Source organism: Narcine bancroftii, chromosome 9, assembly GCF_036971445.1.
Source record: "Narcine bancroftii isolate sNarBan1 chromosome 9, sNarBan1.hap1, whole genome shotgun sequence".
Lineage (NCBI taxonomy): Eukaryota > Metazoa > Chordata > Chondrichthyes > Torpediniformes > Narcinidae > Narcine > Narcine bancroftii.
Genome location: NC_091477.1, coordinates 3,016,229 through 3,044,212, shown reverse-complemented (window position 1 = coordinate 3,044,212; position 27,984 = coordinate 3,016,229). Strand labels below are relative to the sequence as shown.

Below are 27,984 nucleotides of genomic sequence, written 5' to 3'. Positions count from 1 at the left end.
AGAGGGGGCGGTTCCAAGAGCCAGCTCGTTTCTGGCGAGGAGGGCAGAGCTCTCTGTTCAGATGTGGGGGGAGTTATTGCTGCGATGAATTAAACCGTTGCAGCCGAGAAACGTAGACTAAAAAGTTGGGGAATAGTCTGCAAAACACTTCGGAGAAGTCTGTAACAGGCTTCTCAAATCTGTCGAGGATTTTTTAAAACGTATAGGGAAAAAGTTTTGAAACTTAGGAAAAAAGTTTGAAACTTCGGAGAGTTTGCAAGAACCTTGAATTTGTTGTGTCGAGAAATGTGAACAGCAGCCTTTTAGAGGTTTTCGGTTCTTGGGCAAGGTTGTCCCGCAGACATGGCTGTGTACACTCTGACCGGCTTCTCCTTGATGAGCCTCCTGTCCTTCGGTTACTTGTCCTGGGACTGGATGAAACCAGGCGCTGCCAAGACGAAGGCGGTGGTCGGGGCGGCGAGAAAACCTCACATCATCTTCATTCTGGCGGACGACCAGGGCTATCACGACATCGGGTATCACAATTCGGCGATTCGCACCCCCACCATGGACCAGCTGGCGGCGGAAGGGGTTAAACTGGAGAATTACTACGTCCAGCCCATCTGCACCCCCTCCAGGAGCCAGCTTCTAACGGGAAGGTGAGTGGGGCGTGGAGCACGAACGTTGGCAGGTCGGGGCGAAGTCGTTCAGGTTGTGCCCGACTCACCTGCAGCCTGCCCCGAGTTGACAGCAACGCGAAGCTGGAGGGACCTTGTGTGGTTGTAAACTTTGCCGTCCCGGGCATCAGTCTTCACTCCATTAAAGACATCTGCAAGAGATGGTGCCTCTATCCTCAAGGACCCCCACCCCCTCTTCTCACTCCACCATCAGGCTCCGAAGCCTGAAGACGTATAAAACAGTGCTTTGCCATCAGATTTCTGATAGAAGCAAGCACAGACACCACCTCACTTCTCATTTCTACTGATTTCTTTTTAAATAGTGTCTTTACAGAACTGTATAGCAATACATTCCTGACCACAAACCTGATTCGGAAAGATGTAAGGGGGCTAGATTGGGTGGGCAGCCCCACCTTGCTCAGGGGGAGTTGTTACAGAGCCTCGGGCCATTAAGAATGATGGGAGGTTAATGCTTTGCCACTGAAGCCCAGATTTGCCAACGATTCTTTTCAGAGCTCCTTGGGAGTGGAGGTAAATGTTGTCAGGAGGCTCTGAGCCGTTGATATTGGGAAATTCCTTTGCCTGGTGTTCTTTACACACTGGCTTCTCTAGATTCAGAATTTATTGCCTTGAACCTATCACGAAATTCGTTGTTTTACACAGCACCACAACAGGTGTAAAAACTAAGGGGGGGGGGGGGGGGAAAGTGTCATTGGTGCATTGATCATTCAGGAATCTGATGAAGGAGCAGATAAAGGAGGGGAAGAAGCTGTCCTTGTGCCACTGGGTGCTGTCTTCAGGCTCCTGTACCTTTTCCCGGATGGTTGCAGAGTGAAGAGGGCATGGCCTGGGTGGTGGCGGTCTTTGAGGATAGAGGCTGCTTTCTTAAGACACCGTCTCTTGTGGATATCCTCAATGGAGTGAAGACTGATACTCGTGATGACCCAGGCTGAATTAACAACCCTCTGTAACCTTTTTCCTGTCCTGTGCATTGACACTTCCGTACCATGCCATCAGTCACGTTCAAGTGTCTGGTGATGTACCAAATCTCCTCAAATTCCTCTTAGCTGCTGGTGAGCCTTCTTTGTGATTACATTGACATGGAGGCCCCAGGAATTTGAAATTCTTTACCCTTTGCACTTCTGACACCTTGATGAGGATGCTTCTCCAGTATACTTCCCCATCTCGATGAAGGGTTCTGGCCTGATACATCGGCCAGTATCTCCCACGGATACTGCTCGACCTATGGAATTCCTCCAGTGAATTCTTTTGGCTTCAGATTCCAGCCCCTGCAATGTCCTGTGACGGGAACAAAGCAGACATGTCAGTGGAGATGGGCAATGGAACGCTGATGGTTCTGCATTCTTTCTTTGGCTTGGCTTTGCGGACGAAGATTAATGGAGGGGTAATGTCCACGTCAGCTGCAGGCTCGTTTGTGGCTGACAAGTCCGATGTGGGACAGGCAGACACGGTTGCAGCGGTTGCAAGGGAAAATTGGTGGGTTGGGGTTGGGTGTTGGGTTTTTCCTCCTTTGCCTTTTGTCAGTGAGGTGGGCTCTGCGGTCTTCTTCAAAGGAGGTTGCTGCCGGCCAAACTGAGAGGCACCAAGATGCACGGTTTGAGGCGATATCAGCCCACTGGCGGTGGTCAATGTGGCAGGCACCAAGAGCTTTCTTTAGGCAGTCCTTGTAGAAACCAACACTCCTGACCTTTGAAGTACAATTTGCCAAGTTAATGTTTGTTTTGCTGTCACACTCTGCATACACTGAGGACAGGCAGGGGAAAGTCGTGGTTCTGTGAGAGTGACATCTCCCTTGTTCTTGAAAGCCTCTTTTTGATCACACTTGCTTTCCAACTGTTGTCAGGGAATAAATTTTTGCAACAAAACTTGAGGAGATCTCACGTTGTATGAAGAAAGTACATGGCCAAAAGTTTTAAACTAGGGAAAATGGCATTGATAAAAATAAAAAAATATATTCTCGGCTGATTGGCAGTGGAAACTCTCCCAATCAATTCTCACCTTTCCTCTCTCCTGTCCTCCTTTCTGTCCAATTAACACCTTTTGCCTGTCGGTCTATACCCTGCCCTTTCTTCCCTTCTCCTTTTAATTCAGGCACCTGCCTGCTTTTTACTCACACCTTGAGGAAGAGCTCAGGCCTGAAATGTTGGTGATATATCTTTACCTGCTTGCTATAGATGCTGCAAGACTGGATGAATCCTCCAGTGTTTCTGTGTTTTTACTGTTCTCAGCTGATGGCTGGATGGGGGGGGGTGGGGTGGTGGGGGAATGGCATTAGGATGGGTGGGATTTGAAACTGGTGATTTGGGGTGGGGTGCAGGCCATTCATCCCATTGCTCCTGTTTTACCCTGCAGTATGATCCAGTATGCTTGTAAATCCTGTCTCTCTCTTGATCTTCTTCAACAGTTTTCCTACCACAGAACTGAGACTCCCTGGTCTGTAATTTGCTGGGTTTTCTTGACTCCCTTTCTTGAACAGGGGAAGAACATTTGCAACCCTCCAATCCTCCGGTACTTTCTTGTCTCTAGTGACAATGTGAACACCATCACCAGCAGGCTCAGTAATCTTTTCTCTCACTTCCTACAGTAGCTTTGGGTAAATCTTGTCTGGTCCTGGCGACTTACTTAACTTTTCAAAAGCTCCAAGACATCCTCTTTCTTAATGTCAACCTGCTCAAGCACCTCAGTCCGCCCACGTCAACCTCACAATTGCCAAGGTTCTTTTCTCTGGTGAATACTGAAGCAAAGTGTTCATTAAGAACCTCCACTCTCTGACTCCATACATATGTTTCCATTATCACCCGTGATGGGTCCTATCTACATATAATTCATCCCTGTTCTTCTCTTTACACACTTGGGATTTTCCTTAATCCTGTTCACTAAGTCCTTCTCATGGCCCCTTCTAGCTCTCCTAAATCCTATCTTAAGCTCTTTCCTGGCAATCTTGTAATTTTCTAGAGCTCTATCAGTTCCTATCATTTGGAATCTCTTATAAGCCTTTCTTTTCCTCTGAGCTAGATTTTCGACATCAGTTTTTTCACCTTACCATTCCTTCCCTGCCTCAGTGGAATATACTTGTGCAGAGCACCATCCAAACATTCCCTGAACATTTGCCACAATTCAACCATACTTTTCTCTGAGTACATCTGCTTCTAATTTATGCTCCCAAGCTCCTGCCCCTAATAACATGTTTTCCCCAACCCCATTAAATGTGTTCTCAAATAAGCCATAGGAGCAGAAGATCCCTTCTCCCACTCAGACCCCACTCCCTGGCCTTCTCCCCATCACCTTTGATACCCTGACTAGTCAGATCCCCATCAATCTCTTAAATATCAATGCCTTAAATACACTCAACGGCCTGGCCTCCACAGCTGCCTGTGCTGGGAAATTCCAGAGGTTCCCCGCTCTCTGGCTAAAGAAATTCCCCCACCTCTCTGTTTTAAATGGGCACCCTTCAATCCTGACGTTACACCTTCTTGTCCTTGACTTTCTTACCATGGGAAACAACTTTTCCTGTCCTTCTCCAGTCTCTGGGTAAAGGAGAGGGAGTTGTAATCTCTTTCTCCAAAATGTTCGCCCACTGAGAGATCTGACACCCGACCTGGTTTATTTCCCAAGACCAGGTCAAGTGTAGCTTCCCCTCTCATTGGCCTTTCTACATAATGAGTCAGGAAACTTTTCTGAACACACTGAACAAATTCCACTCCATGCAAACCCTTCACTCTAAGATGGTGCCAATCAATATTTGGAAAGTTTAACTCACTCGTCAGTACAACCAGTAGACAACAATTCCACTTCTTCCCCCACCCCTTGTACCTCCCTCCCCCACCCCTTGTACCTCCCTCCCCCACCCCTTGTACCTCCCTCCCCCACCCCTTGTACCTCCCTCCCCCACCCCTTGTACCTCCCTCCCCCACCCCTTGTACCTCCCTCCCCCATCCCTTGAACCTCTCTCCCCCCACCCCTTGTACCTCCCTCCCCCCACCCCTTGTACCTCCCTCCCCCTACCCCTTGTACTTCCCTCCCTCACCTCTTATACCTCCCTCCTGCCAACTCTTGTACCTCTCTCCCCACCCCTTGTACCTCCCTCCCCCACCCCTTGTACCTCCCTCCCCCACCCCTTGTACCTCCCTCCCCCACCCCTTGTACCTCCCTCCCCCATCCCTTGTACCTCTCTCCCCCACCCTTTGTACCTCCCTCCCCCCACCCCTTGTACCTCCCTCCCCCACCCCTTGTACCTCCCTCCCCCTACCCCTTGTACTTCCCTCCCTCATACCTCCCTCCTGCCAACTCTTGTACCTCTCTCCCCTACCCCATACACCTCCTTCCCCTGTCCTTATTGAACATCTAAAGCCTGGAGAGTTCAGCAGCCATTCCTCCCCCTGAGACACCCAAGTCTCTGTAATGACCACAACATCATCGTCCCATGTATTGACCCATCCTCTGAGTTCACCTGCTCTATTCCAAATACTCCTTTTGTGAAAGTAGCACATTTCAACCCATCCCCTGCCTGTCCTTCCTCACTGTCTCACCACACGCAGCATCTACCATTTCACCAACTGCTGCACCATCTGACCTAACACTCTGGTTCCCAATCCTCATCCCAAACAGCTCAATCAAACCTGCTCACCAGGATAACAGTCCCTCTCCAGTTCAGGTGCAACCTGTCCTTTTTTACAGGTTAGACCTTCCTCACAGGAGATCCCAACTCTGAACCCCTGTCTGCTTCACCAATTCCTCAGCCACACATTCATCTGCCACAACTTCCTATTCCTGTCCTCCCCAGCAATCTGGAGATGACCACCCTTGACATATCTCTTCAGCTTCCTGTCTAACTCCCGATATACCCTCTTCAGGATCTCACCCCTTTTCCTATGTATGACACTAGTACTAATGTGGACCACGACATCTGGCTGCTCACCCTCCCTCTCAAGAATTCTATGGATTCGATCTGAGACATCTTTGACCCTGGCACCTGGGAGGCAACCTACCATGTGAGAGACTCCATCCCTGTCCATTCTCCTCACAATTGAATCCCCTATCACTGTTGCACTCCTCCTCTCTCTCCTTCCCTTCTGAGCTACAGAGCCAGACTCTCTGCCAGAGACCTGGCTTTTCCCTGGAAGGTTGTCCTCTCCGACAGTTTCCAAATCATTGTACTTGTATTTGAGGTGAACCGCCACAAAGTTGCCCTCCACTGACTGCCTGTTCCCTTTCTCTCTCCTGGCAGTCACCCAGCTACACTCCTCCTGCCCCCAGGGTGGGTGGGCGGGCGGGTGGGGGGGGTGGGGGGGAAGGAAGAGAAAAGAAAATAATAAATGGTTGGAGTTGGCTAGCAGTGCCAAACATGTGTTCTGCTGGTGGCACAGAGAGCTCTTTGGTGGTCTTGTGGTAGTGCTAGCTTCTATACGCAGTGTGAGAACTTTGGAATCCTTCTGCACATGCTGATTGATCCCAGATGTGCTCAAACTTAATTCATAGTTTTGTTAACCCAAGGTGTAAGGGGATGTTGGATGAGGTAACAGATCCACGACTAAGCTGCAGAGGAAGTCTCTGCCTCCTGTTCCAAGTTCACAAATTGCCAAAATATCCAGCAGTATCTATTTTTTTCCCCTTTTCACTCTCACCCTTTGGAATGTTCTGGTTTGTGAACAGCTTTTCCTCTCTCTGGCTTGTAGCACTGATTCCAAATTTAATTTGCAGTCAAGAAACTTAATCAGCAAAGCCTCATTCCAGATTTTGAGTTGGGGGGGGGGGGGGTGAGAGAGATTTAAAGTGGATCTGAGGGGCATCTTTTTCACACAGAGGAATCTAGCCGACAGAGATGGAGGTGAAGAGAATTGTAGTGTTCAAGGACGTTTGGATGAGTTGGTGGGTCATGAAACGATTGGAAGGACCTGGGCTGAACTCAGGGAAACAGTACTAGCTTCCATGTTTCTCTGCTGCTGGGCCTCTAGTCCAGTCCAACTCCATCCAGTCCAACTCCATCCAGTCCAACTCCATCCAGTCCAACTCCATCCAGTCCAACACCATCCAGTCCAACTCCATCCAGTCCAACTCCATCCAGTCCAACTCCATCCAGTCCAACTCCATCCAGTCCAACTCCATCCAGTCCAACTCCATCCAGTCCAACTCCATCCAGTCCAACTCCATCCAGTCCAACTCCATCCAGTCCAACTCCATCCAGTCCAACTCCATCCAGTCCAACTCCATCCAGTCCAACTCCATCCAGTCCAACTCCATCCAGTCCAACTCCATCCAGTCCAACTCCATCCAGTCCAACTCCATCCAGTCCAACTCCATCCAGTCCAACTCCATCCAGTCCAACTCCATCCAGTCCAACTCCATCCAGTCCAACTCCATCCAGTCCAACTCCATCCAGTCCAACTCCATCCAGTCCAACTCCATCCAGTCCAACTCCATCCAGTCCAACTCCATCCAGTCCAACTCCATCCAGTCCAACTCCATCCAGTCCAACTCCATCCAGTCCAACTCCATCCAGTCCAACTCCATCCAGTCCAACTCCATCCAGTCCAACTCCATCCAGTCCAACTCCAACTTCAATATACAAGCTGTTCAGGAAACCTCCAGGTTGAGTCGTTGGTGAAGAAGGTGAATGCAATGTTGGTGTCATATCAAGAGAGATAGGATACAAGAGCAGGGATGTGATGTTGAGTCTTTATAAGGCACTGGTGAGGCCTCAGTTGGAGGATGGGGCACAGTTTTGGTCTCACTTATTTAAAAAGGATGTGCTGGTGATGGAGGGGGTTCAGAGAAGATTCACAGTTCCTGGAATGAAGGGATTAGCAGATGAGGAACGTTTGACGGCTCTTGGACTCGACAACTTGGAGTTCAGAAGAATGTTGAAAGTCTGGGACAGAGTAAATTTAAAAAAATTAAAATTACACTTTAAAATTTAAAATAAACATGGATGTAATCCTATAATAAAGTTGTTTCCCATGTTGAGTGAGTCAAGGACAAGAGCACAACTTCAGGATTGAAGGGGGTCCTTAGGTCAGAGGAATTTCTTCAGCCAGAGAGCCTCTGGAAGTTGCTGCCACGTTGGGTGTATTTAAGGCAGAGGTTGATGGGTATCTGACTAGTCAGGGTATCAAAGGTTACGGGGAGAAGGTCGGGGAGTGGGGCTGAGTGGGAGAATGGATCAGCTCATGATGGGACTTCATGGGGCGAATGGCCAAGTTCTGCTCCCATATTGTCTTCTGGAAACCATATGGTAAAGAGAAAGACCACAAGTTAATGTACATCAGCAAGCACAAAGATGTAATTTAATTTCCCTTCAAACTGCAGAGACTTGAAAAAAGGAGCAAAAGAAGTAATCTTGGAGAGGAGCTCAGCAGGTCGGGCTGCGCCAGAGGGGCTGACATTTCGGGTAGGAACTCCTCATCAGGACTTGAAGGGTTCTGACCTGAAACATTGAGCATTCTTTTTCTCCTACTGTTCAGCTCATCCTGCACTTTGAGCAGCCTTCGGAGGAACATCTTCACTCTGACAGGGGAGGGTATGTGGGCCAGCCGGCCACAGAGCTGGTAGATGCAGGGTCGATTTCAACATCTAAGAGAAGGTTGGATGGGAGGGATATGGTGCAAGTCAATGGGGTGAGGTGGACAATAGTTTAGCACAGACTTGATGGGCCAAATGGCCTGTTCTGTGCACATCCTCTGCATTCAGTGGTCTCGCTGACAAGCTGGTCTATTCCAATGAAATAATTGACAATAGAACAGAGGTTTGAAACCCACTGTTCTAATCGTCCCTCATTATCTTGTTATGTGCACAGTTTCAGAACTCCAAAGGAAATGGGCCAATGACCAAACTGTGCTGTCTTGCATGGTTTTTCTAGTTCTGGACTGCATGTGACTCTGGACCCACTGATGTGTTGAGTCCTAACCACATCCAGTTTCTTCTTTTTGGGCCCTGCAACTGAGAAGGTTTCCGACTTAACCAAAGCCCCTCTCCTTGCAAAGGTTCCAACCAGTCTCCTCTGCACACTCTCTGACACCTCATCTTTCCCACAACATCTACCGCCCAGCAGAGGGCACTCTCCACCTGTGGCCGGAATTGTTCCATAGTTATTCATCGTGATGTCTTTGCTCCTGCACTCTCTGCCTTCTGCCCCAAGATGTTGATTGCCCATCTCTCTCCACAGATGCCTCCTGACCCACTGAGTCCCTCCACTTTCTCTTTGCGCTTTCATTTATTTAATATCTATAACAGTGGTTCTCAACCTTTTTCTTTCTACTCACATCCCACTTTAAGTAATCCCTATGCCCTCGGTGCTCTGCTTAAGGTGGGATGTGGGTGGGGAGGGAAGGTTGAGAATCACTGCTCGAGGCCCAATTGTTACTGAAATATTTTGCTTGAGAAAAATTGTCATTGGCCCATTTCCTTTGGAGTTCTGAAACCGAGCACATAACAAGTCAATTAGGTAAAACAATCGTTTTCAAATTTTTTCTTTCCACCCACATCCCACCTTAAGCAATCCCTTACTAATCACAGAGCACCCGATGGCATAGGGATTACTTAAAGTGGGATGTGAGTGGGAAGAAAAAGGTTGAGAACCGCTGTGCTAGTTGGTCATAGGTGTGGACTCTGGGGGGGAAAAATGCTTTTGTTGTATAATTACATGAATTGAAACAAAGATCTTATTGACAATTAAGGAATGCTTTTGTACAGAAAGTGCTGTTCTAAAACATTGATTGTTGCATTGGCTCGTGAGAGGATCTGAATTCACTGATGTTTCAGGATTAGAGGGAGGGAAGGGTAATGTGACAAGGTGTGCCCATTGACTGGGGAGTGTGGAACTGAGGTCACTGTTTCTATTTGAGGAACTTCACAGAGCGAGGTGGATCCATGGAGGTTCGTCATTGAGTATGTTCAAAATGGTTGGGTGCTTAGATATTGAGGGAAATGGGGCAAAACAAAACTGTTGGAGGAACCTAACAGGCAGAGGAGCTTGTGTGTGGAGGGAAAGAGAAGCTCGACGTTTTGGGTCATGATCCTGCCCTAAATGTGTGAGATAGGGTTCATGCAGGAAAGTTAACTGGGATAAGTTATATGAAATGCCTACACTTCTACGGTGATGAAATGCTTTGAGAGGCTGATCATGGCCAGAATTAACATGTACCTAAGCAAAGATCTGAACCCACTGCAACTCGCCTATTGTCACAATCGCTCCACAGCAGATGCAATATCACTGGCTCTCCACTCATCTCTGGATCACCTTGAAAACAACACTTCATACATACGGCTGCTCTTCATTGAATACAGCTCACCCTTCAACACCACTGTTCCCTCAGTGCTGGTCAAGAAGCTACAAACTCTGGGCCTCTGAAGCCCCCCCTCTGCAACTGATTCCTTGACTTTCTCATTGGAATCAGTACAAATTGGAAACAACGTCTCCTCCTCACTGATCATCAACACAGGCGCACCCCAAGTATACGTGCTTAGCCCACTGCTCTACTTATTATACACCCAACTGTGTGGCCAGGCACAATTCCAAGGCTATCTACATTTGCCGATGGCACCACAGTTGTCGGGAGAATCACAAACGGCAACGAGGAAGCATCCAGGAGGGAGATAGATCAGCTCATTGAGTGGTGTAATGACAATAACCGTGCTCAACGTTAGCAAAACCAAGGAGAATATTGTGGACTTCAGGAGGAAGTCAGCGGAACATGACCCAGTCCTCATCGAGACCTCAGTAATGGAGAAGGTCAAAAAATTCAAATTCTTGTGTGTCAACATCTCCAAGGATCTGTCCTGGGGCCTCCATGTTGATGCAATCACAAAGAAGGCCCGCCAGCGGCTATACCTTATGAGGTGTTTGAGGAAATTCGGTATTTCACCACAGACTCTCAAAAACTTCTACAGGTGTACCGTGGAGAGCATTCTGGCTGGTTGCATCACTGACGTACCAAATTTTCCCAATCTCCTCACGAAGTACGGCCGCTGGTGAGCCTTCTTCATGATTTAATCAACATGGAGGCCCCAGAACAGATCAGCAGAGATGTTGAAAATGGAACCTCAAACACTACAACACAGTACAGACCCTTCAGGTCTCGATGATGAAGCAGCCTACATATCCCCAGCAAAAAACCGAAGCCCTTCCTATCCTGTAACCCTCCATTTTTCTTTCAAACATGTCTTTTTGAGATTCTCAAATTCCCCAAATAATTTCAGCCTGCACTACCACCCCTGGCAAGGCATTCCAGACACCCACAACTCTCTGTTTAAAAAAAAAATCCCTTGCCCCTGATGTCTCCCCTAAATTTCCCTCCCTTCACTTTGTACAGACGTCCTCTGGTGTTTGCTGATCCCGCCCTGGGAAACAGGTGCTGGCTGTCCATCCTGTCTATGCCTCTCAGAATCTTGTAGACCTCTATTATACCACCTCTTGACACCCAGGAATTTGAAATTCATTGCCCTTTCTACTGCTGGCCCCTTGGTGTGTGTTCTCCTGGTTTCCCTAACCTGAAGTCTTCAATCAGCTCCTTAGATTTGCTAATATTGAGTGCAAGGTTGTTGCACTGACACTGCTCAACGACCTGATCTACCCACAGATGCAGCTTGACCTGCTAAGACCCTCCAGCACCTCGATGTGTGCCAAGGTATAAGGCAGTTCTTGTATTTCTCCATTTCTGTCTCTAGTTGGCTCAGAGATGGAGGCCATTGAGAAATAACCACCTTAGTTCTTTGATCAAAACAAATAAAGGTGGATAAATCCCAAAGGCCTGACATGATAGACCTTTGTATAGAAATTACAGGGGTTTTGGAAGAAATATTTAAAATGTCCTTAGCCACAGGTGAGGTGCCAGAGGATTGGAGGGTAGCTCAGGTTGTTCCATTGTTTAAAAAGAGACTCCAAATGTAATCCTGGTAATTATAGGCCAGTGAGCCTGATGTCAGTAGTAGGTAAATTATTGAAAGATGTTCTAAGAGATTGGATATACAATTTGGATGGCCAGAAATCGATTAGGGATAGTCCACATGGATTTGTGCGTGGTAGGTCGTGTTAAACCAATCTTAGAGTTATTGAGGAGGTTACCAAGAACGTTAATGAAGGAAAGGCTGTAGATATTGTCTACATATACTTTAGTAAGGCTTTTGACAAGGTCCCATATGAGAGGTGAGACAGAAAAGTTCAGATGGGAGGTATTCATGGTGAAATAGTGAACTGGATTTGACAATGACTGGATGGGAGAAGCCAGAGAGTAGTGGTGCATGATTGCTTCTCAGACTGGAGGCCTCTGTCGAGTGATGTATCTCAGGGATTGGTTCAGGAACTATTGTTGTTTGTCATCTATATCAATGATCTGGATGATAATATGGTAAATTAGATCAGCGTTTGCAGATGACACTAAGATTGGAGGCATGTGGACAACAAATGTTTTTAAAGCTTGCAGAGGGATCTGGACCAGCTAGAAAAATGGGCTGAAAAATGGCCGATAGAATTTAATGCAGACAAATATGAGGTGTTGCATTTTGGAAGGACAAACCAAGAAAGGACATACATGGTGAATGGTCGGGCACTAAGTGTGGTGGAACAGAGGGATCTGAAAGTGATGTCTCAGGTGGACAGGGTTGTAAAGAGAGCTTTTGGCATACATATTGGCCTTTATAAATCAAAGTATTGAGTACAGGAGTTGCGATGTTATCGTGAAGTTGTACAAGACATTGGTGAGGCAAATTTGGAGTATTGTGTGCAGTTTTGGTCATTGAACTATAGGAAAGAGATCAATAAGATAGAAAGAGTGCAGAGAAGATTTACTACGATGTTGCCTGGACTTCAGGAACTGAGTTACAGGGAAAGGTTAAACAGGTTAGGACGTTTAAGAATGAGGGGAGATTTGATCGAGGTATTTAAAATTATGAGGGGGAGAGACAGAGTAAATGTAGGTCGGCTTTTTCCACTGAGGGTAGGTGAGATAAAAACTAGACAACATGGGTTAAGAGTGAAAGGGGAAAAGTTTAGTGGGAACATAAAGGATAACTTCCTCACACAGATTGGTGGAAGTGTGGAACGAGCTTCCATCTGAGGTGGTGAATGAGGGCTCAATTTTAACATTTAAGAAAAATTTGTACTGGTACGTGGATGGGAGGGTGATGGACTGGGTGCAGGTCAGTGGGACCAGGCCAAAGAAATAGTTCAGCACAGACTAGAAGGGCCAAAGGGGCCTGTTTCTGTTGGTGGGTCTGTACTAGCTCATAATCCAGACTCCATTAATATGGCAAATCTACTTTCTTAAAGTACATTAGTAAACCAGATGTACTTTCACAACAATCCCGTGATTTCATGTTTACTGCAGGCTTCTAACTTCAAAGCAGGAATGTTGGGGCCATTTTGGTTAGATTATTGGAGGCTGTGATTAATCAACTGTTTGTTTCTGTACTATTAAAAACTGAACGAAAACTGGTTTCCATCCAGCATCCACTAAGCAAATACCGAAAAATCCCTCAAATCAGGATAAAGTACAAGTGGCGAAAATCTGAATGAGAAACATAGATCACAAGTTCCATCAGATATAGGAGCAGAAGGAGTACCATTAGGTCTGCTCTGCCATTCTAATCATGAGCTGATCCATCCTCCCACTCAGCCCCACTCCCCATAACCCTTGATACCCTGACTAATCAGATACCTGTCAATCTCTGCCTTAAGTACACCCAATGACCTCACATCCACAGCCGTCTGTGGCAACAAGTTCCACAGACTCATGACCCTCAGGCTGAAGACATTTCTCCATCTCTGTTTTAAATTGATGCCCTTTTATCCTGAAGTTGTGCCCTCTTGCCCTAGACTCCCCAGCCATGAGAAACACCCTTGTCGCATCTACTCTGCCCAGGCCTTTCAGCGTTAGAAATGTGGGATGTCCCCCCTTATCCTTCTGTCCCCCGAGTGCACTGTTTTTATTCAAATTCAGCACGTCCTCAGGAGTTTGCAGAGGAGCTAGTGGAGTTGTTCAAGTGAACCGGTACGGACTTGAAGGGCCGACATGGCCTGTTTCCGTGCTGTAAACGGTTATATGGTTATATGGTTACAGTCCAAGAGCCGAGAAATGTTCCTCAGATGCTGTTAGGGATATTTAGCAGGACGAGCTGCGTCTGGGCAGAGAGGAACCGAACGTGGGGATATTCAGCAGGTCGAGCTGCGTCTGGGTGGAGAGGAACCGAACGTGGGGATATTCAGCAGGCCGAGCTGCGTCTGGGTGGAGACGAACTGCTAACATTTCACCATCAGAATTGCCTCTGCCTGAGTCACGTGATGGAGTAGTGGCCGGACGGTGAACTCCAGCCCTCTCCAGAAAAGTCGGGAAAAACAAGAGAAAACACAAAGGCACAGAAATAAAAGTTACAGAAAAGTGAGTATAAAGGTGGAAAGAAGATGGCGACAAAAAAAGAAAAATCGAAAGCAACGGTAAGAAGAGAGGAAGAGAAGACAAAGGAGGAAAAAGGTGAAGGCCTTACCTGTCCGAAGAGGCCCGCTGCGGAGAGAGAAACCCGCTCCCTCAGGTCGGTAAATAATGGACTACAAAAATGGCTCGCAGAGCCGAGTAAAAGTGCGCAACCGCGCATGCGCGAAGTATCGCGCATGCGCGATGCGAATGAAAAAAAACACACCGACGGGAGGGGGGACCAGCTGGGGAGTCGATCTCCACAGCCGGCAACGACAGCTGCAGAACACCTGCAGCAAGAAGAGACCACAGAAGACAATGGAAACAAGAAAGAAGAGGAGGAAAGGGCAACAAAGAAACAACAGATGGCCAACCCAGAGGAAGATGAAGAGGAAGAGTATGGTGAAATAGAAGAAGAAAAGAAAGGCAAGGTAAAGGATATACTTGCTCTTATTAAAGGATACATGGAGTCATTTAAAGAATGGCAAACACAGGAATTTAAGGATTTACGAAAAAGAATAAACAACACAGAAGAGAAAATAAATAAAATGGAGATGACCTTAACAGAAATGGGAAAAAAAATGGACAAGATGGAAGAGCGGGCAGTAGCAGCAGAAAGGGAGGTAGAAGACTTAAAAAAGAAATTGGAGAAATCTAATAAAAAAACTAAAGAGACACAAGAACTACTAGCTCAAAAAATAGATACAATGGAAAACCATAACAGAAGAAACAACATAAAGATAGTGGGCCTTAAGGAAGATAAAGAAGGCAAGAATATGAGGGAGTTTATAAAAGAGTGGATCCCTAAGACCCTAGGATGTCCAGAACTACAGCAAGAATTGGAAATAGAAAGGGCACATAGAGTATTGGCCTCTAAACCACAACCACAACAAAAACCAAGATCTATTGTAGTAAAATTCCTAAGATATACTACAAGAGAAAAGGTACTGGAGAAGACAATGGAAAAAGTAAGAGAGGGCAACAAACCACTGGAGTATAAAGGGCAAAAAATCTTCATTTATCCAGATATAAGTTTTGAACTCCTAAAGAAGAGAAAAGAGTTCAATACAGCAAAGGCGATTTTATGGAAGAAAGGGTATAAATTTATACTAAAGCATCCAGCGGTATTGAAAATATTTATTCCAGGACAACAAAACAGACTATTCTCGGATCCAGAAGAAGCACGAAAATTTGCAGAACAATTACAAAAATAGACTGAGGGTAATGAGAGTAAAAATGATCACGATTGATATGTATGCGGGTAAAGACAAAAATAGACTGAGGGATGAAGACGGGTAATGAGAGTAAAAATGATCACGATTGATATGTATGCGGGTAAAGAGGTATAAGAGTGAATAGAGACAATGTGCATACGTGAATGTATCTGTAATTAGAGGAAAATATAGATAGTATAGACAAGAATTAATAAGGGAAGGTAAAAGGAATAGAGAGAATAAGGAGGGAATTAAAAGAGTGACCTTTGTGACATATGAAAAGTGAAATCTTTTCTGGGGGAGGCTGGGTGGGGGGAAATAGCGGTCACTGCAAAATCAGTTGATGCTTGCGAGTGGATTCGCAAATCCAAATGGAGAGGGGAGATGTGGTTGTCCGACAAGGGATAAAGGACAACTCAGGAGGTGAAGGGGAGATTGGGGATAAATAAGATAGAAATAGGAGAATAAGGAAAATGTTGGATGTTGTAGGAATGTTGTCTTATAAAGAGTTGAAAATAAGAAAACAGAAATGGAAAAGGAGGAAAGGTAATGATGGAAAAACGGAAAGAGAAGATAAACAAAATATAAAAGGGCTACGCTGAACTATATGTCTTTAAATATTAATGGAATACATAACCAAATTAAAAGGAAGAAACTACCAAATTTAAATGAATAAATGTATTCCATTAGAAAAAATAACATATTGGTTAAGAAATAATATTGAAATATTCGAACAAGTATAGGAGCCTTACATTAAATACAATAGTGAAAACCTACCGGGGATAAACATTACCTAAGCTGATGGAAGGAGAAGGAAAGAAAAGAATGGACTCAGTAGAATTTCTGGTGTAATTTTGTTGAATGACAACATTGTCTGACTGGCTTAATGCAACCTAGATTGTATAACTAAAATGGATGAGAGTGGGGGTGGGGGGGTGGTTTGGGAGGAAAGGGGGGGGGAGAAAAAGTCACTGTATATGTGTGAAAAAGAAATAGTGTATATCATGGCTAATGTGATTTATGGTGTGAAAAATAAAAAAATTAAAAAAAAACCCATTAAAAAAAAAAAAAAAAAAGAATTGCCTCTGCCTGCATCCGGGCCCACATTTGGCTGCTGCATCCCCCGACCAAAGCTTTCCCACGGCTTCACTCAACATTTTGGAAATGGAGATTATTCAGACCCTCTGACGGTCCTTCTATCCAGTGCCTGGTCCCAGCCCTAAACAGATATTTATTTTTTCGGCTTCATAAATTTTGATCAACCTCAGATGTTAGTCATCGGTTGATCTGGCTTTAGTTACTGAGTGCAGACAAGAATTCCCAATTTCCACCCTCCAGAGTGTTTGCAGACTTTAACACCTCCCCTGAGTTCCAGACTATTTAAAAGTTCCCTTCCATCTACTCAAACATCTCGTACCTCAAACTTCAACCCCTTAACCTTCCAAATTCCAGTGGGACAGCATTTATTTGTTTAATCTTTTGGAGAATTTAGCCTGTTAGGGCAACTTCCTGATTTGTGGAATAACATTTACAAAACCTGCTGACTTTATGATATTGGAGCTTTGATTAAAAATGAATACTTCACACTCTTTATTAGGCAAAAGAGTTAAGTCACTTCATTCTCTCCCCTGGTAAAACAAACGAGTAACTGGCCTTCAGGGGAAATGATTTAAATGAAGTATTTGGGCTCTCCATGAACCAAATGCTTCCAATTTCATTCTTCAGGGATTATCTACATAGCTCTGAGCTGCTCGCAATCTGATTACTTGTTTGGGCAAGAGACTCTGTGCACAAGAAAATTGGAGCAGGCCGTTCAACCCATCAAGCCTCCCCACCAATCATTGGTGCCCCCCACCTGGGCACCTTCCCCTGCAGCCTCAGGAAGTGCTACAATTGTGCCCAGACCACCTCTTCACCACAGTTTGGGACCCCAAACAGTCCTTTCAAGTGAAGAAGCACTTGTATACCTGCCGGAGTGATCCGCGGCATCTGGTGCTCCCACTGTGGCCTTCTCTTCATCGGAAAGACTGGGCATAGACAGGGAGATTGCTTCGCTGAACACCTTCACTCTGTGACGGGGGTCTCCCAGTGGCCCACCACTTCAATTCTGCACCCCACTCCCGTGCCAACATGACTGCTCATGGCTTCGTACTATCCCACCAAGACCACCCTTAACTGGGCGTAATACCTAATTTTCCATCTGGGCCTGCTCCAGCCGGATGGCATTGACATCGGCTTCTCCTGTGTCTGCTAACCTGCTCTCCCTCCCTTCCCTTCTCCCCTTCTTCCATCAGCTCTCCACCTCTTCTCCATTCACAAAGTTTAAACTCCCCCCCACCCCGACACAGCAAGGTCCTCCCTCCCTTATCCACCGATTACCTCCTGGTTTTGGAACCAGGCTCCTCTTCCCAACCCTTTCCCCCATACCATTTTGTTTGGACACCTGCTGACATTTTCCCAGACCTTGACGAAGGGCTCAAGCCCAAAATGTTAGTTCGATATCTTTGCTGTATAAAGGAGACTTTTTGACCTGCTGAGTTTCTCCAGTGTCGTGTTTTCAACCACCATATCAGCAGACCTTTTTGTTTTACTTCTGCTCTGTCATTGGCCAGGAACCGAACGTGGGGATATTCAGCAGGTCGAGCAGGGTCTGGGTGGGGACGAGCAGCATCTGGGTGGAGATGAACCAAATGTGGGGATATATCTTTGCAGAGAATTCCACAGATTCTTTCCTCCTCATTGTTCTTGAATCTAGTTGAGGCAATGTCTCCTAGTTTTAGTGTCACCTGCCAGTGAAAGCAATCTCCCTACTTCTATCTTATCTGTTTGTTTCATCAGTTGATACATCTCTGTAAGATCTCCTTATCCTATATCAGTGGTTCTTAACCTTTTTCTTCTCACTCACATCCCACTTTAAGTAATCCCTAGGCCATCAGTGCTCTGAGGGAAGGTTGAAAATCACTGCTCTCGACCCAATTGTTACTGAAATATTTTGCTTGAGAAAAATTGTTATTGGCCCATTTCCTTTGGAGTTTTTATGAAATGGTGCACATAATGAGTCAATGAGGGATGATTAAAACAAGGATTTTCAAACTTTTTTTTCATCCACATCCCACCTTAAGCAACCGCTTACTAATCATAGAGCACTTATGGCATAGGGAATACTTAAAGTGGGATGTGAGTGGGAAGGAAAAAGTTGAGAACCACTGTTCTAAACTCTGAATGCAGGCCCAAACAAGAGAGTGAGATAGTGTCTGTGATTCACTGTCAGTTCAGAAATCTGATGGCAGAGGGGAAGAAGCTGGTTCTGTAGCTTTGGGTGCTCATCTTCAGGCTCCTGTACCTCCCTGATGGTTTCAGAATGAAGAGGGCATGGCCTGGGAGGTGGGGGTCCTTGAGGATAGAGGCTGCTTTTTTGAGGCACCATCTCATTTGGATGTCCTCGATGGAGTGAAGACTGATGCTGGCTGAGTTTTCAACCCTGTATCCTGTTTCTGTCCTGAGCATTGGCACTTCCAATTGGCAATGCACCCAGTCAGAATGCTCCCCACGGTACAAGAGTCTTTGGTGACGTACCAAATCTCCTCAAACTGCTCATGAAGTATAGCCACTGCAAACCTTCTTCGTTATTGAATTGACTTGGATTCTGATCTAGAGAAGTCACCAAGGAGCTTTTGCTGGGCTCTGAGTACTAATCTGATGATGCTGCCCTCCTAGCCATAACCCTTTGCTCTCCTATAGACCCAATTCATTAACTCTACTTCTGCACGTCTCAGGGGAAGGGAATTCCAAAGATTTATGACCTTTGAAAAATTCCTTCATCTGTCAGTAATGGGCCCATCCTCATTCTGAAGAGAGATCTCGCTCTCCATACCTCCCCAAAGGAAATATCCTCAGCATTCCCCCTTCGCTCTGTTCGCTGCAACAGCAAGGGTCACCCCAGTGGCCAACCACTTCAACTCCACACCCCATTGGCACAATGACATATCTGTCCATGTCCTTGTGCACAGCCAAGCTGAGGCCACTCGAAAATTGGAGGAACACCACCTTTGAACATACAACACTACAGCACAGTACAGGCCCTTCAGCCCTCAATGTTGTGCTGACCTATATATTCCTACCAAAAAAAGTACTAAACCTTTTCTACCTCATAACTTTCTATTTTTCTTCCATCCATGTGTCTAAGAGTCTCTTAAATGCCTCTAATGTTTCAACCAACACCAGGCAAGGCATTCCAGGCCTTCACCATTCTCTGTGCAAAATACTTACCCCTGACGTCCCCTCTGTACACTCGTCCTCTGATGTTTGCTGATCCTGCCCTGGGAAACAGGTGCTGGCTGTCCACCCTATCTATGCCTCTCATAATCTTGTAGACCTCTATTAAGACACCTCTTATCCTTCTTTGCTCCAAAGTGAAAAGTCCCAGCTCTGCTAAACAAGCCTTATTCTCCAATCCAGACAGTGTCCCGGTGAATCTCCTCTGCCCCCTCTCCATAGCTTCCACATCCTTCCTGTAATGAAGTGACCAGAACTATTCTTTCACTTCATAATATTGGAGATGCAATTCCAAGTCAAGGTGGCGTGGGACCTGGAGGGGATTGTGTAGGTGGCGACCCTCCCCTGTGCCAGCTTCCCTTCTCCTTGATGGAGGGGGTTGTGGGTTGGAAGGTGGAGCTTGGTTGAATGAACGCAGAACATCTTTGGAGCTGAGGCACTCTGTGTGTACTGTTGGTGGAGGGATGAAGTGTCAAGGTGGCTGGTAGGAAGTTAATTGGATAGTTTATTAAATATTTGCAAATTCAAAACTCTTCCATGGCAACTATTACCATAGAAACTGCTTCCAATTGCAGAAAAGCCAGTAACTCGAAAGCTTGAATGTTCATTTTCAGCGAGACCTGGGTAAACAAATTATTGAAGGTTATCAGGCTGGTTCTTGGAAGGACCTGGTGAGACCTCAGTTGGAATGTGGTGAGCAGTTTTAGACTCCTCATTTAAGGAAGGATGTGCTGACATTGGGGAGGGTTCAGAGGGAGGGTCACAAGGATGATTCCGGGAATGAAAAGGTTATCACATGCTCCACCTGTGCTCATTGGAGTTTAGGAGAATGAGGGGGGATCTCATCAAAACCTTTTGAATGTTAAAAGATGTGGGCAGGTGAGTTTTAGAAAGATTGTTTCCCATGGTGGGAGAATCTAGGACAAATGGAGCACACCTTTAGGACTGAAGGGCATCCTCTTTGAACAGAGATGTGGAAGAATTTCTTTTGCCAGAAGGTGGTGATTCTGTGGAATTTGTTGCCACAAGCGGTTGAGGGAGCCGGTCATTGGGTGTATTTAAGACAGAGATTGACAGGTTCTTGATTAGCCAGGGCATCAAAGGTTATGGGGAGAAGGACGGACAATGGGGCAGAGTGGGAAAATGGATCAGCTCATGATGGAATGGCAGAGCAGACTTGATGGGCTGAATGGCCTATTTCTGCTCTGTTATCTTATGGTCAGAAAAACATGTGGGAAGGTCAGTGATATGCCATCCTTTATTGCAAAAGGCATTCAGTAAAGAGTTCTTGCTGCAGTTAAATTGGTCTTGGGCAATTCAATTGAATTGTTCATTGTCATGTGTATTGAGATATAGTGAGAGGCTTTGTTTTGTGTGCTATCCAGGCAGGTCAACCCACACTTAAGTACAGCTCATAATGCAATAATAAAAGTTCAGGGTGTAGTGTTACAGTCAGCCAAAGAGTGGAGGGTACAGACTTGATGGGCTGAGTGGCCCAATTCTCCCAAGTCGGAATTGGAATTTATTGTCATGAACATGCCACAAAATTGGTTGGTTTTGCAGAATGCCACAATGCAAATATTGGTATAAATTACCTTTTTATAAAATGAGTACACAAGAAGAGAAAGTGAGGCCGTGTCTGTGGTTCATTGTCCGTTTAGAAATCTGATGGCGAAGGGGAAGAAGCTGTTTCTGAGCCTTTTGATCTCAGTGACAGAGGCCATCTAGCCCTTGGGGTCTGCTCTACCATCCCATAAGATGCCACCGTTCTGTCTTACTCTGATGTCAGGTTTTTTTCCCTCGCACTAACTGCAACTGTGAATATTTATTTATCTATCCCTTTATATTCATGATCTTTCTCGGTCTTGGCACATTGTGGTAACTGAATGGCTGCTATTGTAGCTGGTTTATCTTGCGAACCTGTGCGGCTGCAGCAAGTAAAGATTTTGGAGGCACATGGGAGACTGCAGACACTGGAATATGAAGCAAAACACACTCTATTGGAGGAACTCAGCGGGTCGCGCAGGGTCTGTAGGATGTAAAACAGCACAGTACGGGCCTTTTGGCCCACATTTTTGTACTGCGTAACCCTACAAATCTTCCCCACCTCACTCTCATAACGTTCTATTTTTCTTTCATCCATGTGCCTATCTTAGAGTCTTTTAAATGTCCCTATTATACACCACCACCCCTGGCACTATATTCCAGGCACCCACCATCCTCTCTATTTAAAAAAAAAACACCCTTGACATCTCCCCTAAACTTTCCTCCACTTACCTTAAACAGACGTGGTCTGGTATTGCCCATGGCTAAATAAAAATGTCCATCCTATCTATACCCCTCATAACCTTGTAGACCTCTATTAAGTCTCCTCTTATCCTACACTCCAAAGAGAAAAGTCCCATAGGACATGTTCTCCAATTCCAGGCAACATCCTGGTGAATCCCGTTTGCCCCCTCTCCACAGCATCCACATCCTTCCTGTAATGAAGCAACCAGAACTCAGCACAATACTCCAAGTGTGGTCTCACCAGAGATTTATACAGCTGCAACATGAACTCACAGCTCTTGAACTCGATCCTCTAACTTGAGATGGGATGGTTAGAATGGCAGTTCGCAATGTTATTACAGTGCCAGTGCCACAGGTTCAAATCCAGCACTGATTGTAAGGAGTGTGCATGCTCTCCCCATGTCTGTGTGGGTTTACACTAGGTGCTCTGGTTTCCTTCCATTTTCCTTGGGGATTAATTGGTCACATGAGTATATTGGGGCGGTGAGGGCACGTGGACTGGAATGGGCTGTTACTGTGCTGGATATCTAAATTTATCTGAAAAAACTAAACACTAACTGAAGGCCAGCACACTGTAGAACTTCTTGCACAGCCTGGAATAGATGGAAAAGGATCAGAAGGGATATAGACCAGATGCAGGAAAACAACACTAGTCCTGAATGTTAAACTTGGTCAGCGTGGGCCATAGAACATCGCAGCCCTTCTAGAATGTGCTGAAATATTATTCTGCCCAGTCCCACTGACCTGCATTCAGGCCATACCCCTCACATCCATCAACCTGTCCAAATTTTTCTTAAATGTTAAAATTCAGCCCAAATTCACCACTTCAGCTGGCAGCTTGTTCCACACTCCCACCACTCTTTTTACATTTTAAATTTAAATTGAATTTTTAAAAACATTAAATCTAGACCTACAGCACAGGAACAAGCCATTCTGGCCACGAGCCTGAGCCTCCCAGTTAACCTACAACCCCCAGTACATTTTTGGAGGGTGGGAGGAAACCAGAGGCCCCCGGGAAAATCCACACAGACACGAGGAAAACGTACAAACTCTTTACAGACGGCAGCGGATTAAACCCCAGGTCACCGACGCTGTGACAGCGTTGCCCTAATGACACCTCCACGTTAACCATGCCACCTGTCAATGTGAAGAAATTTTCCCTAATGCTTTGGGTATATGTAGTTTGACACAACATGGTGGGGCCAAAGGGCCTGCACTGTACTGTAATGTTCTATTTTCCCCCTAAACTCCTCCCTCTTCATCCCTATCCCATGTCCTCTGGTCTATTTGTTTATATATTTATTCATTCATTCATATCATTTATTTATTTATCTATATTTATTTATCCATCCATCCATCTATTTATTTATTTGGATGAAATACTTGTCCTACGTATGTATTGCGTGTTCACACAGACAACCAGAGAACGCTGTTTCATTGGGTTGTACTTGTACAATCAGATATCAATTAACATGACTTGTATCCCACCTACCAGCACTAGAAAAAGCCTACGTGCATTTTTTCTATCTATACTCATCGTAGTTTGTCCCTGAAACACCTGCTGTGTGTGGTGCATCCAGTCTTCGCAGTGGAAGTTGTCTGCCTGAGTAATAGTCTGTTCTCTTCCTCCAGGTACCAGATCCACACGGGTCTCCAACACTCCATCATCCGGCCAAGACAACCCAACTGCCTGCCCCTCGACCAGGTCACCCTGCCCCAGAAGTTGCAGGAAGCTGGCTACTCCACTCATATGGTTGGCAAGTGGCACCTGGGCTTCTACAAGAAGGACTGCCTGCCAACCCGTCGAGGCTTTGACACCTTCTTTGGTACACTGACAGGTAGCACTGATTACTACACCTACGATAACTGTGACGGCCCGGGGGTTTGTGGCTTCGACCTCCACGACGGGGAGAATGTGGCCTGGGAGCACAGTGGCAAGTACTCCACCTCCCTCTACGCCCAGAAGGTGGCCAAGATCTTGGCCTCGCACAGTCCCAAGGAGCCCATCTTCATCTACATTGCATTTCAGGCCGTGCACACACCCCTGCAAGCCCCTAAGGAGTACATCTACCAGTACAGCTCGTACGGCAACGTGGCACGTCGCAAGTACGCAGCCATGGTGACCTGCATGGACGAGGCCATCATGAACATCACCCTGGCCCTCAAGCAGTACGGTTACTATGACAACAGCGTGCTCATCTACTCAACGGATAATGGGGCACAGCCCTTCTCTGGGGGAAACAACTGGCCCCTGAGGGGTCGCAAGGGGACCTATTGGGAAGGGGGAGTCAGGGGAATTGGCTTCGTCCACAGCCCCCTGATCAAGAAGAGGGGGCGGGTGAGTAAGTCGCTGGTTCACATCACGGACTGGTACCCGACCCTGGTCACGCTGGCTGGGGGAAACCTCACTGAGAGCCCCCCGCTTGATGGTTATGACTTGTGGAAGACCATCAGCAAGGGGAAGAAGTCCCCACGCAAGGAGATCCTGCATAATATCGACCCCTTGCACAGCCTGGCCAAGTCGGGCTCCTGGGAGGAAGGGCAGGGCCTCTGGAACACAGCCGTTCAGGCCGCCATCCGACAGGGCGACTGGAAGCTGCTGACCGGAGACCCCGGCTATGGTGACTGGATCCCCCCGCAGACGCTCCCCAGCCTTCCCGGCACTTGGTGGAACCTGGAGCGCCAGAGGCCGGGCCACCGGAGGACGGTGTGGCTCTTCAACATCACGGCTGATCCATTTGAGCGAGAGGAGGTGTCCAGCAAGCATCCAGCAGTGGTGAAGAGGCTGCTGGCCCGGCTGGCGCACTATGACCGGACCTCCATCCCTGTGCGTTACCCGGCGGATGACCCCCGCGCCAACCCAGAGCTCCACGGGGGCGCCTGGGTACCTTGGGCAAGCGAGGATGAGGAAGATCAGGGGGCGAAGGGTGCGGTGAGAAGGAAGAGCAAGAGGAAGAACTGCAAGATCTGCAAGCTCAAATCTTTCTTTAAGAAACTAAACATGCGGATCATGTCCAATCGGATCTAGGATGAGCTGTGGTCCGTGATCCCACGTGGGAAGCTAACCAGGTGTGAGATGAGACACAAACGTGCTGGAGAAAATCAGCAGGTCATGCTACATCCACAGCAAGGACAGGGTAACCAATGGTTCGAGCCTGGGCCCTTCACTTCCCATGGATGCTGCGTGACCTGCTACGTTTCTCCAGCACGCTTGTGTCCTGCACTCCACCCCAGCGTCCGCAGACTTTGGTGTTTATCTAGACGAAACTTGGTGCTTGTGGGGTGCTGAACACAAGAGTCTGGGGACATTTGCCCTGCCCTGCATCCTGGGCCCCTTTACCTGTGCTCCTCCTACCTTCCTGGGGTGGAGTGGGGGGTGGAGTGGGGGGTGAAGGGAGGAGCCTGGATTTAAACAAGGATAAAGTATCCAATGCTTTGTGTGGTTTGAAATATTGCCTCAGATCCAGGCACCCCAGTTCAATTCCAATCCACGACGCTGTCCATGCAGAGTTTGCATTCTCTCCCAGTGTGGCTGCTCGAGTTACCCCACCCCAATCCCAAAATGTAGGGGTCAGTAGATTAATTGGTCATGGTAAATTTCCCCTTATGTGGAAGTCTGGGGGGAGATGACAGCTTGTTCCAGGTTCAGACCAGCCATTGGTGAAAATAGGTCCCTCATAAATCTCTCCCATCTCACCTTACACCTGTGCCCTCCAGTTCTAGAACATCTACCTGCGAAAATGGGCTGTGACTGTTCACTGTATTAACGAGTCTGTTGATGCATTATTGTGAGTCTTGAGTTTTGGATCTAATGGAATTGGGCAAAATTAGCATTCAATTGTAGAAGTGTGGATGGATCAGAGAGTCCGTGTGGAGTTGTTGATGGTGAATTGTTAGTTGAAGCTGGAAGACTTGCAGATGACACGAAGGTTGGTGGTATTGTGAACAGAGTAGAAGATTGTTGAAGGTTACAGGAAGCAGAGTTGGGCAGGGAAGTAGCAGATGGAGTTCAATCCGGAAAGTGTGAAGTGATGCACTTCGGAAGGTTGACGTTGAAGCTGGGGCATGTGGTTAATAGCATGATTCTTAACAGTGAGGAGGAACAGAGAAACCTTGAGCTCCAGATCCATTGATCCCTCAAGGTTTCCATACAGGTTGATCAGATGGTTAAGCTGTGCTGGCCTTCATTACTCGGTGGACTGAGTTCAAGAGCAATGAGGTAATGTTGCAGCTCTACAAAACTTGGTTGAGACCAGACTTGGAACATTGTGTTCAGATCTGGTCATCTCATGACAGGAAGGATGTGGAATTTGTGGAGAAGGGGCAGAGGAGATTCACCAGGATGTCACCTGAATTGAAGAACGTGATGTGTGAGGAAGCATTGACCAAGCTAGGACAGCCAGTGCCTGTTTCCTGGGGTGACAGTAGCAAACACCAGAGGACATCTGTTTAAGGTGAGGGGTGGAAAGTTTCAGGGAGATGTCAGATGCAAGTTTTTTTTTTACACATAGAGAGGTGGGTGCTTTGAATGCATTGCTGGGGGTGGTGGTGGAGGTTGGTACAATAGGGACATTTAAAAGACTCTGACAGGTACATGGATGTAAGAAAAATGGGCTATGGGTGTGAGGGAGGGAAGGTTTAGAGGGAAAGAACATAGAACATTCCAACACAGCACAGACCCTTCAGCCTTCAATGTTGTGCTAGCCTATGTAAACCTACTCCACAATCTAACCCAATGGTTCTCAACCTTTTTCTTTCCACTCACATCCCACTTTAAGTAACCCTCTGCCATCGGTGCTCTGTGATTAGTAAGGGGCTGCTTAAGGTGGGATGTGAGTGGAAAGAAAAAGGTTGAAAACCCCTGTTTTAATCGTCCTTAATTGACTCGTTATGTGCATGGTTTCAGAACTCCAAAGGAAATGGGCCAATGACAATTTTTCTCAAGCAAAATCTTTCAGAACCAATTGAGTCTAGAACAGTGATTTTAAACCTTCCCTTCCCACTCACATCCCACCTTAAGCAATCCCTTACTCATCACAGAGCACCGATGGCAGAGGGATTACTTAAAGTGGGATGTGAGTGGAAAGAAAAAGGTTGAGAACCACTGGGTTAGATTGTGGAGTAGGTTTACATAGGCTAGCACAACATTGAAGGCCGAAGGGCCTGTGCTGTGTTGGAATGTTCTATATTCTTTCCCTCTCCACCACCACCTTCTTCTGTCTGGCAGACCTGGACTTCTCCCTCAATAACATCAACTGCTCACACTCCCTCCAGATCAAAGCTGTGGGTATTCGTTTGGGACCAGAGCTGAAACATTGAATGGGCTTTGCTCTTTACGGATGGTGCCTATCTGCTGAGTTCCTCCAGCCCCCTGTGTGCCCAAGGAGATGTACATTGGAATGAGAGAAGAGGGGGGAGCTGCAATGCTGATAAATGTAACTCAACATCAAAACCAGGAGCAGGAGCCGGCCATCCGGCCCATCGAGCCTGCTCCATCTTTCAATAAGATCACAGCTGATCTGGCCGTGTGCTCAGCACCACTTACCTGCCTGTTCCCATAACCCTTAATTCCCCTCATATCAACAATCTATCAAACTGTGTCTAGGTCCAATTAATGGAATACCCTCTACTGCTTCCTTGCACAGAAACTTTTACATTCACTCGTCACAAGGAAGAGTTCCTCCTTATCTTTCTTAAAAGTAATGTCCCCTAGTTCTAGTGTCACCAGCTAGTGGAAAGAACCTCCCTGCTCTAACTCATCTATTCCTTTTGTCCCCTCATCCTAAACTCTGATTGTAGTCCCAGACAACTCACTTCTCTCCTCCCAGGCTGACCCCCTCAACTCTGGAATCAACCTGATGAACTTCCTCTGCACTGCCTGCTGCCTCAAATCTTGAGGCTTCTGCTAATGTGAGGTTCACAGAGGAGGCTTTGGAAATGTCTCCCATGGGGTGGGGTTTGTTTCCTACAGCTAGCAACAGGCCTCAGTACCTCGTGAAGTTCTCACTCTCCAGGGCTCCTGCCCTGCTCCCCAAGAACAGATTTAAGTTTTTGTTTGTTTGTCACATCATATCTGGTACGGGGGTAGGGGGGAAAGTTCTTCTGTGAGCAATCTTGCTGGTTATC

The 27,984-nt window shown here is 46.7% G+C and overlaps 1 protein-coding gene across 1 annotated transcript; it reads left to right on the top strand.

Moving 5' to 3' along the window:
* Positions 1 to 35: 35 nt before the first annotated feature.
* Positions 36 to 26,525, top strand: LOC138743123 (arylsulfatase I-like). Its single transcript, XM_069897992.1, has 2 exons — positions 36 to 638; positions 23,491 to 26,525. The coding sequence occupies exons 1-2, from the start codon at positions 343 to 345 to the stop codon at positions 24,884 to 24,886; spliced, it is 1,692 nt and encodes a 563-aa protein (XP_069754093.1). The 5' UTR covers positions 36 to 342; the 3' UTR covers positions 24,887 to 26,525.
* The last annotated feature ends 1,459 nt before the right edge of the window (positions 26,526 to 27,984 follow it).